At 61.1% G+C, this 18,296-nt stretch overlaps 1 protein-coding gene across 3 annotated transcripts in view; it reads left to right on the forward strand.

The window, feature by feature from the left end:
- GRM4 (glutamate metabotropic receptor 4) overlaps nucleotides 1–18,296 on the forward strand; it is a 109,528-nt gene that overhangs the window by 80,321 nt on the left and 10,911 nt on the right. For all 3 annotated transcript variants that reach the window (XM_045835167.1, XM_045835175.1, XM_045835185.1), the window contains 3 exons: nucleotides 10,922–11,122; nucleotides 11,369–11,505; nucleotides 14,523–15,458. In XM_045835167.1, coding sequence (XP_045691123.1) covers nucleotides 10,922–11,122; nucleotides 11,369–11,505; nucleotides 14,523–15,458 — 1,274 coding nt within the window. The remainder of the gene's footprint in view (nucleotides 1–10,921; nucleotides 11,123–11,368; nucleotides 11,506–14,522; nucleotides 15,459–18,296) is intronic.

Raw genomic sequence — 18,296 nt, forward strand, 5'->3', positions numbered from 1 at the left:
AGGGTGGAGTAGGGGGCTCAAGGGGGTGGGGCCTGAGGGGAGGGGCAGGCCGGGCCAGTTTGGTGTTTGACTTCAGAAGCCTTGAGGTCTCAGGGTGGTAGAAGCCTCTGTGGTCTGTGGGAGCACAGGCCACCGGGGACGCTGCTGAGCCGGGGGGAAGGCGGAGGGGCCTTCGGGCACGTGGCCACCTCGGGTTCATCTGGGCCCGCAAAACTGAACAGACCCAGCTGCCTGTGTCGAGTCCTGATGCTCACAGGTCTGAGCACTTCACCGAAACCGTCTGTAAGGCCTCTGATGCCCGCAGCCACTCAGCCAACACCAGTCGGACTTCCAGACACGCCTGGCCCTGCTCTCAGCAAGGTGGACAGAGCAGAGAATGAGAGTCACAAATCTCTCAGAGTTTTTAACCTAGAGGGGAGACGGACAATAAACAAGACCAGTGTGTAAGTGTACATTACGTCAAAGGGAAATGTGCAGTAGAAACGAAACGGGGAGGAAAGAGAGTATAGTGTTTGAGCAGAGCCCTGAAAGGGCAGGGGATGAGCTGCAGGAGGACGGGGCAATGCGTCCATTTTACAGATGGGAAAACAGGCTCAGAGAAGGTAAGTAAAGAGACCAAGTGTCACCGATGGAAGGTGGCACAGCAGGATCTGAATCCAGTCTGAGGTCCAGGCCCTTGGCCCCCTAGATTCGGATGTGGGTCCTCGTGTGCTCTTGGTCGGGCAGCTCTGCAGCGGGACCTGGCCTCAGTGGCGTGGGGTGTTTCTGGGTGCCCCCCAGCCTGAGCGGTGCCTGTTCCAGGATTGTGGCCTCCCTCTTATGTCCTCCTGGACTGACCGGTGCAGCTGGGGCAGAGGGCCACACGGTCGGGGGGACACTGAACAGCCCGCAGGGACGCGCTGCATGAAGTGTTGGCCGTGGGGTGGCGCCCTAGTGCCGGGGAGGTAAGGAGCACCCGGCTCTCCCGTGGTCAGGGCTTGCCGGGAACCGTGGCCACTTAGGACTGTGGGTATCCCCTGGGGGCCCAGGTAGGTCCCTCTGCGGGGGTAGATGGCAGAGTGTGTGCTTACACACTTGAGTGTTTGCGATTGTGTGTGTGCGAGTTGGCATGTCTAAGGGAGAAGAGGGTGAGTGAGCGTGTTTGTGCTCCTAGGTGAGCTAATAACACAAACCCCACTCTCTGCTGCGCGTCTGTGTTCTGGACGCTGAAGGCACCAGTCGTTTCACCCGCACAGCAACTCTGAGGGCGGCCGTGACCCCAGGTCACGGAGGCGGGTGTGGGGAGTCAGCGGGCCGAGCGCCTCGTCCAGAGCTGCCCGGCAGTGCCTCCCTCAGACCCTGGTGACAGCAGAGGGGCCAGAAGCCCAACGTGTGTGGGTGTGGGGCGCGCCCTCGTGACTGGGGTGAGCGTGCACCCTGTTCATGCTCTTTTCTGGGGGGGGGGCAGTGCAATTGTCGAGAGTGTCCCAGTGTAGTCTCAGAAGTGCCCACGTGGGGATGGAGAACTGCATGGCCGCCCTGAGTACGGCCATCACATGTGGCTTGGGGCCGGAGACGGGCGGGACCGGAGTGGGGCACGATGGGCAACTGCTCCAGCCCACCAAGGGCAGGGGGCTTTCTGGAGTCACCTCTTGGCCTGGGAGAGGCAGGCAGGAAGGCCTTGGTCCATCCATGGAGGTCTGTCCAGACTCCATCCTCAGATCAGCATCCAAGAGCATCTCCTCACTGGGCTGGTGGGCCGGGGAGAGAGACTCCTAGAGCAGCCCTCGGGGCAGGGGCACTTTTTTAAAGCTCTCCAGGTGGTTTTATGTATGTTTAGGCCTGGGAGCCTTGAGTGGGAGCAGTGCTTCCCCAGCCTTGTTCACACCGGATCACCTGGGGACCTTTCAAAGCCACGGATGCCTGACTCCCACCCGCCGACATTCTGATCGAACGGGTACTGGGTGCAAGCCGGGTGTCAGGGTTTTCAAGAAGTGCCCCAGTGGTGCTACTGTGCAGCAAGCACGGGAGGCTCAGAGGGAGAGGTGGGTGGTGGGAGGGAGGACAGCACGTACCCCAGGCAGGAGGGGCAGCGTGAGCAAAGGGGCAGAAGCTAGCATGAACATGGGGGTGTGGGGAGGAGTAGAAGGACCACACCCAGCAGCTGACCTGGATCCTTATCGTTGCATCCAAAGTCCCAGCAGAGCCTGGTGAGAGTTCTTGTGTGACCCCAAGTCAGGTGCAGTGAGCCCGTCCGTCTCTGGGCGAGGCGAGGAGGGAGGAGCTGCTGGGAGTGTTTGTGGGGCCCGAGACACACCTTGGGAGAGGGCCAGGCAGCTGTGGCTGCCCTTGGCCCTGCCCTGGCTTGAGCTGGTCCCTGGGAAACTGTCTTTGGACGGGAGGGCTGGGATGACGCCCATGGGGCACTGGCTCTGGACTGGGCACCTGGGAGGGAGGGGCCTGGGAAGGACTCACCCCCAGGTCTGGCCTGGCTCTGCCTTCTCCCTGCTGTGTGACCTTGGACAACTTCTTTAACCTCTCTGAGTCTCAGAAGTTTGTCTGTAGAACAAGGAAGATAATACTCGTCCCAGTGGGTTGTTGTGAGTGTTGGAGATAAAGCGTGTGAAGAGGCTGGTTGAATAATGAAGCCCGTGAGAGGTGCTGATGAAAAGCTTGTCGTTGTTGATATACAGAGCTAGTGAGAGGGATGGGATTTATAGGCTGTCGGGCAGTTCCGCAGCCCAAGTCCGTTGGTACGGCTGTGGCAGCTGTCGCAACCTGGACCCTGAGGTGGGTGGTGTAGGCGGTCACAGGTGTGGCGCCCAGTCACGGAAGAGGCGACTGGGGCAGGTTTTCTAACATCAGAGCGCTGGAGAACTGGGGTCCCCCCAGGCCACTCCTCTGGGCCCCCTCTCTCTTGCCCTCAGCCCGCTCCATGTACTCCACCTCCCACGACTCTGTGTCCAGAGCCTGGCCTCCCTCTCACCCCCTCCAGGACGCCTGCCCCTCCGCACTGCCGGCCCTGGATCGGCCCACTGCGGTCCGTGCCCACCCACAGGCCTTGCCTGCCCTGCCGAAGGTCTCCCGGTGAGCAAATGACAGCACCCTGTCAATGATGGGCCTGTGGCCTTCCGAGAGGACTAGGGACCCTCGTACCCTGGGGTGTTTTACTTGGGAAGATTGGATCCATCCTTCAAGTCTGTCTTCAGTTGAATTTCCTCCGAGACAAAGATTTGAGAGCAAGCAGTTTATTCGGGAGGGGCTCCCAGGAAGCACCGGTGGGGGAGGGAAGGCGGCCACGAAGGGTGCGGTACTAAGCAGGCTCCCGCTGACCAGCAGGGGCTTTACTCCCCTGGGGCTCTGGGGACAGAGGGGCGTGCTTTTCAGCCGTCCCACTGGACGTGCTCCGGAGCCGAGGAGTGTAGACACCACTGCCCATCAATCACTGGCAGCTCTCCTGGAGAGCGGCAATTCCTCAGCACACCAACCTGCTGCCTGCCGGGGCAGTGAGGGCTTCTGTGACCACAGAAGTTCTCAGATGAGTGGCCGATGCTGGCAGTCGGAGATGGGGCCCGTGTGTCTCAAAGTGGTCAGGAGGAGGGCCATGGGTGGGCACCCGTTCTTTCTCAAACATATAGCTATGAGGGTCCCCCAGACTTGGGTGGGGTCCTAGTGCTGCCACTTCCGAGCCACGTGGCCTTGGGAAGGTCACTTCACCCCTGGGGGCCTCAGTTTCCTCGTCCCCTCTCCCCACCCCAGCCCTGCCCCCAGCAGAGCTGCCTCCCTCGGGGTTCCTGGGAGAAGAGCCGGAGGTGACCTGCAGGAAGCACTTGCAGGTGCTGCACAGACCACCCTCACCTCAGTGAGATTGGGGTCATGGAGCAGGCATCTCTGCAGCTGCCACGGCCTGTGGGGGGCTGGCACCTGCTCCCTCCCCCTGTGCTGGCCTCCTCCCTGGGAGCTCATAGAGCAGGGTTTGGGAATAAAAGCTGTAAACAGGGCAGATGTGGCATCTGTCTTTTTGACAGCACTGCCAGCCAGGTGATGGCTGAGCGGAGGAAGGCCCGGTTTATGAGGAAATAGGAGAAATTTACTGCTTGCTGCTCCCGGGGGCCAGGAGCTCTGAGAGGGAGGGCAGCTGCGTGGCAGCTGGGGATGTGTGGGAGGGTGTCGCTCACCCAGCCTGTGCCGATAGCAACCGCAGCAGCATCAGCAGCTAATATTTGTATGGCATTTATGACTTGCAAGCTCTGTTCTTGTGCTTTGCAGTTAATCCTCACAGCAACCCATTTTACAGATGGGAAAATTGAGGAATAGAGAAGTTAAAGACTTGCCCATGGGCACAGGGCACTAAGTAGCAGAGCCGAGACTCAAACCCAGGCTGTCTGGCTCCAGCAATGTTTTGCCTTGGGCCAGCTGATGTCCTACCCCCTGGGCCCTCGTGGCTATTCCAGCCTGGCTTTGAAGGACCTTCTCACCTCCACATTCCCAAAGGAACCCCAGGAATCCTCCTTCCTGAGGAAAGGAGGGAACACCACCATTCAGAACTGCCTGCTGTGTGCCAGACCGTGCTGTGCATTAGAGGAACTCACGTTCACCCCGGCCATCAGCCGGGTAGTGCCCAAAGGGGCCCTGGGCCCAGACCCTCATTGCTGCTGTTCATGTCAGTTTTCATCCTGGGGTCAATTCTTGGGGATCCGCAAGAACTGTTTTTCTTCGGAGGGCCCGTGGCCAGCGGAGGGCTGCGGAGCCCTGGGCTGCTCGACCACATTGCTCAGAGCTAGAAGGAGGACATTCGAGAGTCAGGAACCCGCTGCTGCTGGGCACGTCCCTTCTCCTTCCTGCCCTGCGCCGCTGATCCCATCTGCCCCAACCAGCAGCCCCCAGACGCCCGGGCCGGCTCCGTGTCCCTGGCACCGGAGTTGGTGGAGAGCTGATGTCCAGTTTCAGGCACAGACTGGGGGATGGAGGGGGTGTGGCTGAGCTGTACAGAGACACCCCAGACTGGAGAGCAGGGGACCCGATTGAGGCTGGAAATGTGGGGAGGGGCCAGCAGAAACCATGCGCATGCTGTGGGGCAAAAGAACAGGTGTGGGATTCTGGACCAGGGAGAGGCTGCTGTGTGACTTCCGGAAGTGCCTGGAAGGACGGGGGCCAGTGGGCCTGGCCTCAGCAGCGGCACCTGAGGCACGCTCAGAAAGAACCGCGTGTTCCAGGGAGGTGCCGGGAGAATGGCTTATCCTCAGGAGGAGTCGAGGGAAAGGGGAATGGCTAGGAAGTACAGCCCCGCAGCTTTCTTCCCATCTGTACGTGGGCGCTGAGCTGACCTGGGCCCTGGGGTATGTGTGTGTGCGTGCGAGCACATGTGTGCCAGAGGAGGAGTGTCAGGGAGGGGAGGAGGTCTGAGGCTTGTGGGGGAGTTGGTGGGTGAGGTGTGATGCTGTGTGTTTGAGCTCTGCACCTCCTGGACTCCTCCCGGTGCCCTTCCAGGCCCGTAATGCCGTCCTGAATTTGCATGTGAGGGAACTGGGCTCGGGAGACTGGCCTCCTGGCCTGAGTCCCACAGCTGGTCCACAGCAGGGCCGGAAGTCAGGGCAGCTGTGTTCGCTAGGTCTGCCACACCCAGGCTCCCTCTGGGGGCATCCTGGGGCCCTCTGGCCCAAGGAACAAAAGCTGAGGCGTCCCTGTACATTTGTATGTGAATGCAAGCTTATATACCTGTAGGTGCGTGGTGTGTGCACATACCTATTTTGGGTTCCACATGTGGACCTGTACCTGTGAGTGCATTCGAGGCCAGTGCCCCTGGGAGCGGTCCTCAGCTTAAGGCTGGCGGGGCCGGGGCCTCCGTGCCCTCGATGGGACAGCGCTGTGCCAGGCGCCCTGCAGTTTCCAGGACGTCCCTGGCAGGACTGGGCCGCACACGGGTCTTAGCTGCTTCCCTTCCTGTCTCCCTTCCCCACGCCCACTGGTGCTGGAGTCAGCCCCCCAAATAAAGCACTTGCATTCAAATTCTTGTCAGGACCTGCTGTGGCGCCTCTCCACTGGGCAGTGGGTGGATCTGAGTGACCGCATGTTTGTATGAACGTCTTGCTAATTGTGTAGCTGTACACATATGTTTGTGTATTTATAGGCACATTGTGTTTAGGTTTGTGTGTGCATACATGTGCAAATACATGCATGTTCATGTGTTGCTAGCCTATATGTATAGATGTGAAAGTATGTGGGTGTGAATATGGTTGATTTTGTGTCCTGTGTGAGGGCTGCATCACGTGTGTTTGTGTGTGTGTGTGTGTGTGTGTGTGTGTGTGTGTGTAGCACCTGGGGGGGTTGCACTGGGCAGGGTGAGTCATGGAGAGATGAGGGGGAATCAAGAAGGAGCTCTGAGTATTTCAACCTTGGAAACTCATTTCAATTATGATGTATAACCTGCAGACAAAGACCACAGTCACCGTGGCAACCACAGCTGTGGGGTTTTGATGGAGAAAGTCCTCTCTGACCGCTTGCTCCCTGTCTGGCCGTCCCTGTGGCAGAGCCGCACGCATGTCTGGCTTGCTGGGCCTGGGACACAGTCAGGACAGCTCCACGCTGTCAGTGCTGCTGCCGGTGCCGCCATGCGTCGGGGGTCTGCCTCTTCCACCGTCTGTCTCTCAGGAATGTGTGTCTTGCCTCCTCCTGGAACCGTAGCACCCCTGCCTGGGCCTGGGGTCTCACCTACCTGTGAGAGGGGATTTTCTGACCCACTTTCCCTCCGTGACCACCCACCTCCTCTAGCCCCGCAGACGAGGATCCTCACCTCCTGGCTAGGCCTGATCTGACCGCTGGTGCAGGGCCTGGGCCCCAGAAAGGGGACAGAGGCAGGTCAGGGGTCTGGGTGGAGGGAGAGGAAGGGGAGGGACTGTTCAGGGTAGTGGAGATTCTTGTGGATTCAGAGAAATCTGGGTTCAAATCCCAGCCCTGCCAGCTGCCAACCAGGCCAGTCCCCAGGCATGTACAAACACCTACTAGGTGCCAGGATTCCTATGAGACTCTGGGTATCTCACTTGACCACCTGTGAACCTCAGTTACCTCCTCTGCTGGGGGACCGGTCCAGCCTCCCTCCCAGGGCCACAGGGGAGAGAAGATGGCAAGGGCATGCAGGCCTCTGGGCGCCAGCCGTGCCGGTGGGCTGTGTGCTGGGCCGTGTGCTGAGGGGCCGGGGCTGTGTGGAGAGCTGCATGATGACAGGCACAGCTTCTGGACAGAGCATCTTGTCCTTGTTTAACTGGTGTCTGTGACTCCTGCACCCTGTGGCAGCAAGTGCCAGCACACCTCCTGGGCTTTGTCGTGCTTCCTGTGGGGCTTGGGGGACGGGTCCTCAGGGTCTGAGGGGGTGTGTGTGTGTGTGTGTGCACTTGCGTGCGTGAGCCTGCAGAGTGCATTCTCAAGGCCTGGTGCTCTGTTGGAGGTAAAGGTTCCCTGCAGGCCTCTGCACTGCACGCCTCTGCACTGCACCTGTTTTCTCATCTGTAATTGGGGCTAGACTTGAGACAGAAGCCAAGGATGAGGAAGTGAGTTAGGAGTTTCTAGAAGTCCATGGCTGGCACCGTGACAGCTTGGGGTGGAGATTTGGAGGGCCCACAGAACCCCCAGCCCTTCTTACAGGAGGCTCCCAGGCTTCCTGGTGTGGGGTCCTCCTGTGGGGTGGTCCTCACTGCACTGTCTGCACAGGTGGCTTTGTGACCCCCAGCGAGAGCACTTGGTCCAGGGCCCGAGTGGCCCAGGAATGGATGCTTCATTGGAACTGCTGAGGAGGGGCTCCTGGGGAGACAGAGGGAGCAGAGGCTGAGGGCAGCTCAGCTGGGGAGGTACAGCCAGGGCCCATCGGCTGGGTGTGTCCTTGGCCTTGGGAGGGAGCTGCCTCCCTTCTGCAGTGGCCGCAGCCTCCTCCCCCTCTGTCCTGGTTAATAATTCAGTCTCATCCAGTTGAACTGAGGGGTGATGGGAACTGCAGGGAGCTGGTTTTACCTCCTTCAGGCTGCAGAGGGAAGGCCCTGGGGGCTGTGGGAGCAAGTGTGGGGTCCAGAGAGGGGGCTTTCCAGGCCACCCTGTCCCAGCCCCCACTGTCGCCCTTTGAGGACAGGATCGTGCCTTGCATTGCTCCCAGCTTTTAGAACCTTGTGATCAGCGGCCTGAGACAGAGGGCAGGCTGGTGGAGCTGGAAAATTTGCTTTTCACGTTCATCCTGTCTCTGTGCCTTGGCCTAGAAATAGCTTTTCCCGTTAGCAAAGCTCTGTTGGCACAGAGCTCTGAGGTGGGGTAGGGCTTAACACGTCTCTGTACCCTGGTGTTTAACAAACTTCTGTGGCAGTTGGCAAGCACCTGGCCTCTCTCTGTGACCTGCTGTGAATGTTAGCCCATTAGCTCTCCTGGGGCCCCGATCCTGTCCCTATGAGATGGGGTGGGAGGTTCAAGGTCAGACAGCTAGAGGTGCAGGCGGAGCTGGGGTTCCAGCCCAGACAGCTGTGCGCACACACAGCACACTGGTAGCCGGTTGTGCACTAGGGGCTTAGCTGATTGCTGAGAGCCGGGAAGGCAGCCTCGGAGCCCCCACCTCCAGCCCTGAGGCCACACCGAGAGCTGTGAGCTCTGTCTGGACTGAGTGGTGCCTCCCAGAGCCGACTGGTGGTCTGCCCCAAACTGTCCGGTCTGCGTGATGACTCTGGACTCTGACTCGAGGTTGGGGGAACTGGAGGCAGGGTCAGCCCTCGGTCACAGGGTCTCGGTGACCCTGGCCGGGACGTGCGGCATGCCGTGGAGCCCTGGGCAGGCAGGGCTCAGTGCCACTGGGTGAAAACGCAGGACCCGGGAGCTGAGCTGGGGACTCCTGGGGCCTAAGGTCGTGTGCAGTCCGGGATGGAGGGTGGGAAGGGGCGGGAGCTGGGACCGCTCTTCCTGTCACCAAGAGGCTGGCTGTGTGACCTGGGTCTTCCCTGTCTGGGCTTCAGTGTTCTCACCTGTAAGATGTCAGAATTGGAGCAGATGGTCCCTACAGTCCTGCCTCCCTAGCTTTGGGATTCCAGGGTTTCTAGCATCCACTCAGCAGTCGGTGAGTGTCGTCCTGAGCGGGGCTGAGAGTGGGCTGGGGGCCTGGCCAGCTGAGGGGTGACCTGCCACAGCCTGGTTATCCTACTTCCTGGGGGTGGGGTGGCAGATCCTCCAGGTATGAGGGGATTAGATGGTAGAGCAGACCAGAGGGACAGCAGCATGTCCCCTGCACCCCGTGTCTGTCTCTGAGGTATTAAAGGGGGTGGACATAGTGACCTCAGGAGTTCTGGGGAGATCAGGGCCTGGTGCTACTCTGGCCTAGCCTGGCCCGCCCACAACAGGTGCTGGAGGCTCAGGCCAGTGGCTCATAGGGCTGGGTGGGCATGGACACAGCTGCTCACCTTGCTGTCCGCTGGGGAATTACCTTGGCGAGGCGTGGCACTGGCCCTCTAGCACGGTGGCCTGGGGTGGGGGTGTCTCATGAGGGGTGATTTCTGGCCTTGTGGGAGGAGGCTGTGGCCATGCTGTGTGCAGGGGCTGTGGCCTTGGGAGGGAAACTGGGCTTCTGTGGCCCTCTGTTTACCCCCCTGCCTGCTGCCATCCCCCTGCCCCCATGTCCTCGCCTCGGCATCCCGGCCCCCTCTTCTCCTCCCCTCCTTACTTTCCCGCCCCCTCCCCCAAACCTGGCTCCCACAGTCCCTCAAGCATAGTGTGGGGCACAGGCTTGGAGCCAGAGTACGTGGGCTCAGATCCAGCCCTGCGTGGTCCTGGAACGTCACTGAGCTTTTCTGTGCCTCAGTTTCTTCGTCTCTGTAGTGGGGGTAATTCCTCACCTAAGCGTTATTTTGAGAATTCAACAAGTTAATAAACACAAAGAGCTTCTAGTGGTGCTGGGCATGGAGGAGGTGCGTGGTAGAAGTGAGCAGTCCTTAGTCTTCACAACCCTTACTGGCCGGCCGGGAAGCACCCCCTCCTCCAGGAAGCCATCCCGGCCTGTCCCCTCCTTCGGAAACCCCTTTTGGGGACCACTTAGCACAGTGATGATGTAGCATGGTCACCTACTCTGTGCCCAGTGTTTTCCGTACCTCATCTCACAGCACCTCTGCGGCGCAGGACACGATCCTCTTTTACTGAGAGGACGCCAAGGCCTCTGGCGCCCAGGAGCTGTCACAGGGCGGAGCGGAGCAGTTGGGTGTGCCCAGAGGAAGGCTAGAGCCCTGAGGCAGCAGTGCGGTTTGCAGTGAGAAAGGGGTAGGGGTGTGTTCCCCATTTTGCAAAGTTTGCTCACCCTGGCTAATGGGGAGGCCATTGACTTGGGGGAAGAGTGGGTAGGGACAATGGTGACTTCCGGTGTCTGGGGCAACTAGAGGCCATTGAGGGAGGACATCAGGAAGCCTGGGCCCTGAAACCTGGGGGACTTTGGTAGTCTCTCAGCCTTTCTGGGCCTCGTTCCCCACCTGCGCACTGTGGTGTGGGCAGTGTGTGGCTGCCAGGGGTGAGTGGTGTGGGGGCACCACTGCCCTCAGTGGCAGACAGAGCTCTTGTCCTGGTGATTTCCCAGCATGCACTGGGCCTGCTGCTCCCAGTGATTATTCTGGGCTAGGTGGGGCGGTGGGGGCGGGGAGGAGGGGAAAGGCAGGCACCACAGCCACTGGAGAACAGTGACAAGGGCATCTGCCCTGGCTGTTCTGGGGCCTCTGGGCACAGGGTGCAGGGCGCAGAGGTAAGGGCAGCGGGCCTCCCCTTCACCCTTCGGGCCCCCAGGCACCTCCACCAGACCGTCTCTGGGGGCAAGCAGGCTGTGGGCGAGGACCCAGGGGAGCCAGCCCACTTGGGTGCTGCACCTGTTCTGCTGCCCACTGCGCCGTCTGAGAGGATGGTGGGCATCGCGGCGCTCATGCTGGGTGTTTGATTGCAGACCGCGAGCGCATCGGGCAGGACTCGGCGTATGAGCAGGAGGGAAAGGTGCAGTTTGTGATTGACGCCGTGTACGCCATGGGCCACGCGCTGCATGCCATGCACCGGGACCTGTGTCCGGGCCGTGTGGGGCTCTGCCCGCGCATGGACCCCGTGGATGGCTCCCAGCTGCTCAAGTACATCCGCAGTGTCAACTTCTCAGGTGGGAGCATGGTGTGGGGCACCACCCAATCCTGGGGTCCTGCTCCATGCAGCCGGGGACAGGCCCTGGGCTCTGTGGGGTGGGGTTGGGGGATCTCTTCAGGTGTTTCCAAGGGGTGAAACCCGCCCAGATGCCCATGCAGGGGCCTCCCCAGAGGCATCTTGGCCCTGGGCTCATAACCCCCACAGCCTTTGGGTAAAGTCTCAGCAGAGACGCTGAGTGTGTGACGCCCACTGCCTCCCACAGGCATCGCAGGGAACCCCGTGACCTTCAACGAGAATGGAGATGCGCCTGGGCGCTACGACATCTACCAGTACCAGCTGCGCAACGGGTCTGCTGAGTACAGGGTGATCGGCTCCTGGACTGACCACCTACACCTAAGAGTAAGCGCCTGATGGGGGGTGGGGGGAGGCCCAGAGGGTAGAGGGAGAGTCATTTAGTCTGTCCCAACCCTCTGGAGGGGGCCAGGAGGAGACGGCCCCTGAGTAGCTCCCCCCCACGCCGATCTCTGGGATTGCAGCCACCAAATCGGGGTTTTGTTCCACGCCCCCCTAGACCTCACAGGGCCCTGAGGCCAGCACCCTGAGAGGGAAGGACAGGGCAGCTGGACTTCCGCTGTGTGTCTGCCCCTGCCCTTTCCCTTGGCCCCGGGCCTTTCTGCCTGTTGCCCACTTGCAGGGCAAAGCAAGACACCAGCTAGCCACCTCCCGCTGGAGTGAAGTGGTTCGGAGGCTGCATAGTGCAGGGCAGGATGGTGGGGTGGCAGGGTGGCGGGGTGGGGGGCTATGTTTGGACAGAGGATGATGTTTAAGGCAGAGGTGCAGTCAAAGGGTGAGCGTGTGGGAGTCGGTCCTCCAGCACTGCCACAGCGCACAGGGAGGCCCTTGTTCTCCTGGGCATGCGGGGGTGGGGCACTTCTCCTGGGTCCGCCCAGCCACACCTCCCCAGCTCACAGCTGCTCAGGGACAGGGTGGCTCTGCCTCTCCGGCCCTCAGGGTCCCCAGCTGTGAGATAGAGCAGTGTCCTTAGAGAGGAAGGACCTGTGGTTTGTTCCACAAGGAAGTGCCTGTGGACTTGGTTCCTGCCTCACAAGGCGAAGGGGGAGCCGGGCTCTGGCGTGCACAGCGTGACACCTGGACGGACCAGGGAGGCTCCCCGGCCCAGGTCTGCACCTGGCCTTGGCCACACTTGTTTGCGTCCTCAGAGAGTACACTGTGTCCCACCGCCTCTCTGGTTCTAACATCTCCGCTGACGAGCCCCTGGAGCTCTTCAGAGCTCTTTCTGCCCATGACCTCAGTGAGCCTGACAGTCTCTGAGGTCAGAGGCAAGATCTCAGGAAAGCCAGCCTGAGGGATGTCCGAAGACCACACAGCATGGGGTGGGGAGCGGGATGGAGCCCATTGCTATGGTGATGCTCCTTGGGTTGCTGGGCAGAGACAGACGGAGCAGGGCAGGTGGGAGCACTTGGCAACATGGGAAGTTACCCCATGTGGAGCTCTGTCCCAGCTGAGTGCAGTGGGGACCAGCAACTCCGTTCCTAGTAGCAGCAGCAGCTGGTCCTTGCAGAGCACCCGCGGTGCACAGCTCCTGCTCTGAGCACATGACCTCACTGTGAGGATGGCAGCCTGTGGGCAGGCAGGTACTGTTACTGTCCCATGCTACAGGTGTGGTAGGTAAGCAAAGGCAGGGTGTGGGTGTGGGGGTTGCAGCGGACTCCTCCCCTGAAGGCCCCTCAACCAGCATGGAGTATGGGGGGTGGGAGGAGGTGAGCAGGGCCTGGACCACCACACTTTTTCCTTGAATGCCCCCTTTGGGCTGTGCTGTGGGGGTCATAGAGCAGGTACGGCTCAGGGGTCCAAGGAAGAAGCCTCCCCCTGGCTGCCCGTTGTCCTCCTCCTGGGTCTGAGGCGGCCTCTCATGGCTGATGCTTCTCTGTAGATTCCCCGGAGATTCATGGCCCTGCTGACTTGGCCCTGCCTGGAGGCTGGAGGTGCAGCAGGGAAGCAGGCACACAAACCCTGCCCTTGGGGCTGACTTCGGGCAGAACCAAAGGTTTTCCCTTATGACGTCCAAGTGGAAACCACCCTAAGTAACAAGGGCAAGGCGGCTTCCCATCTGTCGGGTCAGGTGGAAAACAAAGGCTCAGTGAGGTGGGAGGTTTGCTCAGGGGCGCATGGCCAGCTGGCAGCATGCTGTGGTCTGCGGTTGGAGCTCATCCACGGCAGCCAGAGTTTTCCAGAACCTGCGCCCTCTGGGGAGGGGTCCTGGCCCTGCAGGCCAGGTGCATGGGGAGTGTCCTCGCCACCCCAGCGTAATGATGGCGCTGGTCGTTGCTGTGCTCTTTGGCTGACGGGACCACACGACACTGGACCACACGACACCGGACCACACGACACCGACACTGTCATGCCTTCTTCCTCATGGTTTTCCTCTATCTGCTGGGAGGCCATCCTTGGATTCCCCGCCCCACCCCGCCCTCGTTCCTCAGCTCTGAAACCCTCTCTTTGGCCTGGAGCCCCTGTCTGCTCCTCCGGGAGGGAGCACCCGGCGCCAGCGTGAGCCCAGGCCGGGCAGGCCGGCTGCTCCCCAGCCACCCACCCTCCATTAGCGTGTCTTGTGTCTTCACGTAGAACAGATGTTTGAAATTGGCTCCCAGGTGTGGTCAGCTCCCTTGCCAAGTGTCTGGAGCTCCTCTTCCTTGCTTACCGTCCAGGATGCTGTAGTGAGTGTAGCACGTGCTCACACTCCTGTGGCTCCCTTGCTCATGGTGCCTTGTCTTCAGAGACATGGGGTGGTGACCAGCACTAGTTTAGAGCACGATGTAAGGAAACACTAACCCCTGGGCACTTGGCGAGTGTCCGCTGAGTAAACCTGTGCTTCTTCTCCGCTGACCACAGTGCCCTGGTCTGCCCGGAGGAGGCCCCTCGGGCTGAGCTATAGGGAGAGCTTCCCCACTCCAGGGTGCACCCGAATCACCTGGGTCTTGTTGAAGCTCAGACTCTGAGTCAGGAGGTGTGAGGCGGGCCAGAATTCTGCTTTTCCCACCAGCTCCAGGGCGATGCTGCTGCCGCAGGCCTGGGCCCCCTGCTGAGTAGCAAGGTGTTAAGAGGGTCAGCACTCCTGAGCTCTCTCTGCTCTGCAGAGTGAGTCCAGCCTGTCGCTGCTGCTGTCTGAGTCCCCCCACACAACCCTTGAGAGTTTTGGACTCGATCAGGATCCCCCACAGGTCAGCGTACCTGAATCATGAGGGGAGCTTGGTTAAATCCAGCTGTTGGTTCCGCAGGTCTGGGGTCCCAGGCAGCTGGAGCTGGAGCCAGCCTGCTCAGGTGGGGCTGTGGCGGGGTGGCCCGGGGCACTGGGGCATGTCCCGAGGCCGGCTCCTCTGTGCTGTCATTGCCAGATAGAGCGGATGCTGTGGCCGGGCAGCGGGCAGCTGTCGCCCCGCTCCATCTGCAGCCTGCCCTGCCAGCCGGGTGAGCGGAAGAAGACGGTGAAGGGCATGCCCTGCTGCTGGCACTGCGAGCCCTGCACTGGCTACCAGTACCAGGTGGACCGCTACACTTGTAAGACCTGTCCCTACGACATGCGGCCCACGGAGAACCGCACTGGCTGCCGGCCCATCCCCATCATCAAGCTTGAGTGGGACTCACCCTGGGCCGTGCTGCCCCTCTTCCTGGCTGTGGTGGGCATCGCGGCCACGCTCTTCGTGGTGGTCACCTTTGTGCGCTACAACGACACGCCGATCGTCAAGGCCTCCGGCCGAGAGCTGAGCTACGTGCTGCTGGCGGGCATCTTCCTGTGCTATGCCACCACCTTCCTCATGATCGCGGAGCCTGACCTGGGGACCTGCTCTCTGCGCCGCATCTTCCTGGGGCTCGGCATGAGCGTCAGCTACGCGGCCCTGCTCACCAAGACCAACCGCATCTACCGCATCTTCGAGCAGGGCAAGCGGTCAGTCAGCGCCCCGCGCTTCATCAGCCCCGCCTCACAGCTGGCCATCACCTTCAGCCTCATCTCGCTGCAGCTGCTGGGCATCTGTGTGTGGTTCGTGGTGGACCCCTCCCACTCAGTGGTGGACTTCCAGGACCAGCGGACGCTTGACCCCCGCTTTGCCAGGGGTGTGCTCAAGTGCGACATCTCAGACCTGTCGCTCATCTGCCTGCTGGGCTACAGCATGCTACTCATGGTCACGTGCACGGTGTACGCCATCAAGACACGCGGTGTGCCGGAGACCTTCAACGAGGCCAAGCCCATCGGCTTCACCATGTACACCACCTGCATTGTCTGGCTGGCCTTCATCCCTATCTTCTTCGGCACCTCACAGTCGGCAGACAAGGTGGGTGTGGGGGCTGAGGGGTGGTGGGGGGTGAGGGCAGAGAGCGGGGCGAGGCCTGGGGGTGGGTGCTGGCTGCGCCCCCCTCCCCCCGCTCTGGGACTGCCTTTCTTCATGCCTCATTCTCTCTCCACGGTGAGATTTTCTCCAGGTTCTGGGCTTTCTCTTCTCCCTTCCTGCCTCCTCTCCCTTTTCCCTCTGTCTCATCTCTTCCCTACTCTCTCCTTCCTCCTCCCTCCCCTCCTTTCTAGCCCCCTCTTCTTCTTCCCCCATCTCTGCACCCCTGCTCCTCCCACCCTTTGCTTTCTCCTCCCCTCCTTTCATCTTTTGTCTCTTGTTCTCTTCTCCGTGAGGCTGGGAGGCTGCACCTTCTTTTATTCTTCATTCTTTTTTAGTCTTTCCATTACTTTTCTCTCTCCTCAGCCCCACCTTCCTGTCTGTCCATTCCTCTCTTCTTCCTCCTCTGCCCACCTGCCCCCACCCTCACAGGACTCCCGTGGGCTCCTGAGGTGGGACATGTATCAGGTACTGCCCCCCCAGGCCCCAACCTGCCCGAAGCCCGGGAGGGCCCGTCCCCCAGCATGTCCTGCTGGCTCTCAGGCCATTCTGGATGCGTGCTGAGGGCCCCGTGGACTCTGTCCATGTTCCAGCACAGCTCTGCCCGGGTTCTGGGGGACTGTCTTGAAGAATTACCTGTCTGTGAAGAAGAGGTCAGAGACACAGAGGGTGGTGGGGACCCCAGACCCCAGTTCCTGGTCTGCACTCTGTGTCTAGCTGTGGGATCCCGGGCAAGCCAGCTGGCTTCTCTGCCTGTTTCTTCCTCAGTGGATTGGGGCCACGCCCCTTCCCCTGAACGCTTGTCGGTGTTTTCACAGTCACGCAATGCGATGGGTGTGGGAGCAGCTGACTGGCTGTGTGGGTCTGGGACTGAGCAGGGCGGTGGGGACGAGGCCGGAGACAGGGTGGGCGGCGTAAGACCCAGTGGCTGTGGGAAGGCTGTTGGCTTTTACTGTGGGTGAGGAGGAGCCGCCACTGTGGGGGTGTAAGCTGTGAGGGAAGTGTGGTGTAGGTTTTCAAGGGTCCCTCTGGCTGCTGGGTGGGGCCCGGGGGAGGCGAGCCGGGAGCGGGGTGCCAGTGCGGAGGTCACCGAGTCACCCCGACAGGCAGTGCAGCGGGCTGCTGGTGGGCAGAGTCTGGATGTGCCTGGGGGTGAGAGGAAGAGAGTCCAGGATGAGTCCATGGCTTTTAGCGTGAGGATGGGAGGGAAGGAGCGTTGTGCTCTAAGGTGGGGAAGAGGACAGAGGAGCCAGTGTCTGGTGGACACTAGGGGGTCCTTTGGGTGTGCTGAGTTTGGGGTGCCCCTTGGATGTCCAAGTGCAGCTGTCGAGTGAGAGTTGACAGCAATTGTCTGGAGCTGAGGGGCGAGGGCCAGGCTGGAGACATACTGGGCGGGGGGAGTTGTCAGACCGTGGGTGGCACTTGAAGCCGTGAGCCTGGGTGTGAGCTCCAAGGAAGGCTTGGCTGTCAGTGAGGCTGGCGTCCAAGCCAGGACAGAGGGTGCTCCGCATATGCCAGATGCTTCACCTGGTTAGCAGGTGAGGGTAGATATCACCATCCCCATTTATGGATAAGGCATGGAAGCACAGAGAGGCACAGTGACTTGTCTAAGATCATACAACCCGTAGGTGGCAGAGCTGGACAAGCCCTTCCTCTGTCTGACTCGGGAGCCCCCTGCAGCTCTGGGACACCTTCCTCGCCTTGGGGCTTTTTGGTAGGTGCCCACTTCTTCTCCAGCTGCTCCTCGAGGGCGGGAGCCATGCCCTCCCGTCCGAATGCCTTGGGCCCCACTGAGGGAAGCCCGGGGCCTGTTTTCCAGTGGTGCCTGTGAGCTGCGGTTCCAGGCAGCAGACCTGGGGGCTGGCAGTGAGCGCCCTGAGGTCAGAGACCAGGCCTGGCCCCTGAGCCAGAGCAGCCGCCAGGCCCAACTGGTGCTGAGAGCCAGGTCTTCAGCTCCCACCAGGCCTGCGGTGTGTGTGGGGGGCCTGGGGCCCTCCCTGCTGAGGGCAGGTGCAGGCAGAGGCCCCTCATCTGCAGTGCCAGGGGGGCCACAAAGCCAGCGGGGGGCGGGGTGGCCCCCCTCATACTTCCCGCCTCATACTCCGGGAAGCTGGTAGCTTGAGGAGTTACCCTCGGTTATACCAGGAGGCCTCTACCAACACCTCTGCAGAGAGTCAAGGCGCCCTGCTGGGAGGCTGACAGCATGGTGGTTAGGCCCCTGCGCTGCCTTCTCGAATTCCCTCGGGTTCCCTGCCTACACTCCGCTCCCAGCGGGGTCCCTGCCACCCCAGGTGTCAGACCCTCCCACCTCCAGTCCCCCAGCATCTCTCCAGCTGACCCCACCTGCTTCTGATCTCGCCCTTTTTGGGAGGCTCCCCTCGGCACTGATTATGAAAAGGGGCCTCTGAGAGGATTTCTTCTGAGGCCCAGAGAGAAGCAGGGTCTTGCCCCGGGCCACACAGCAGGCTGGCCTCACACCAACGTGTCCCCAGAGGACCCGGCCCTGGCCCTGGTGGTGTGGACGTGGGACGGGCCTCCTCCCTCTCTGGGCTTCTGCCCGAGGAGGGGGTGGGGCAGATGAGCTCTGAGTCCCTGCGGTTCGGACCACTAGGCTTCTCAGAGGCTCAGGCAGCCCTGGAGCTGTGCGTGCCGTGTCATGCAGCCACAAAACACCCAGCAGCAGCGGCAGGCCTGCCACTGTGTGTGCACACATGTGTGCATATGTGGGGGAGAGCAGGGCAGGTGTGGGCCGTTGTGGTGTGGGTGTAGAAGTGTTCACAGAGT

Source organism: Phyllostomus hastatus, unplaced genomic scaffold, assembly GCF_019186645.2.
Source record: "Phyllostomus hastatus isolate PE091 unplaced genomic scaffold, TTU_PhHast_1.1 phas_contig_1048, whole genome shotgun sequence".
In the NCBI taxonomy this organism is placed as follows: Eukaryota; Metazoa; Chordata; class Mammalia; order Chiroptera; family Phyllostomidae; genus Phyllostomus; species Phyllostomus hastatus.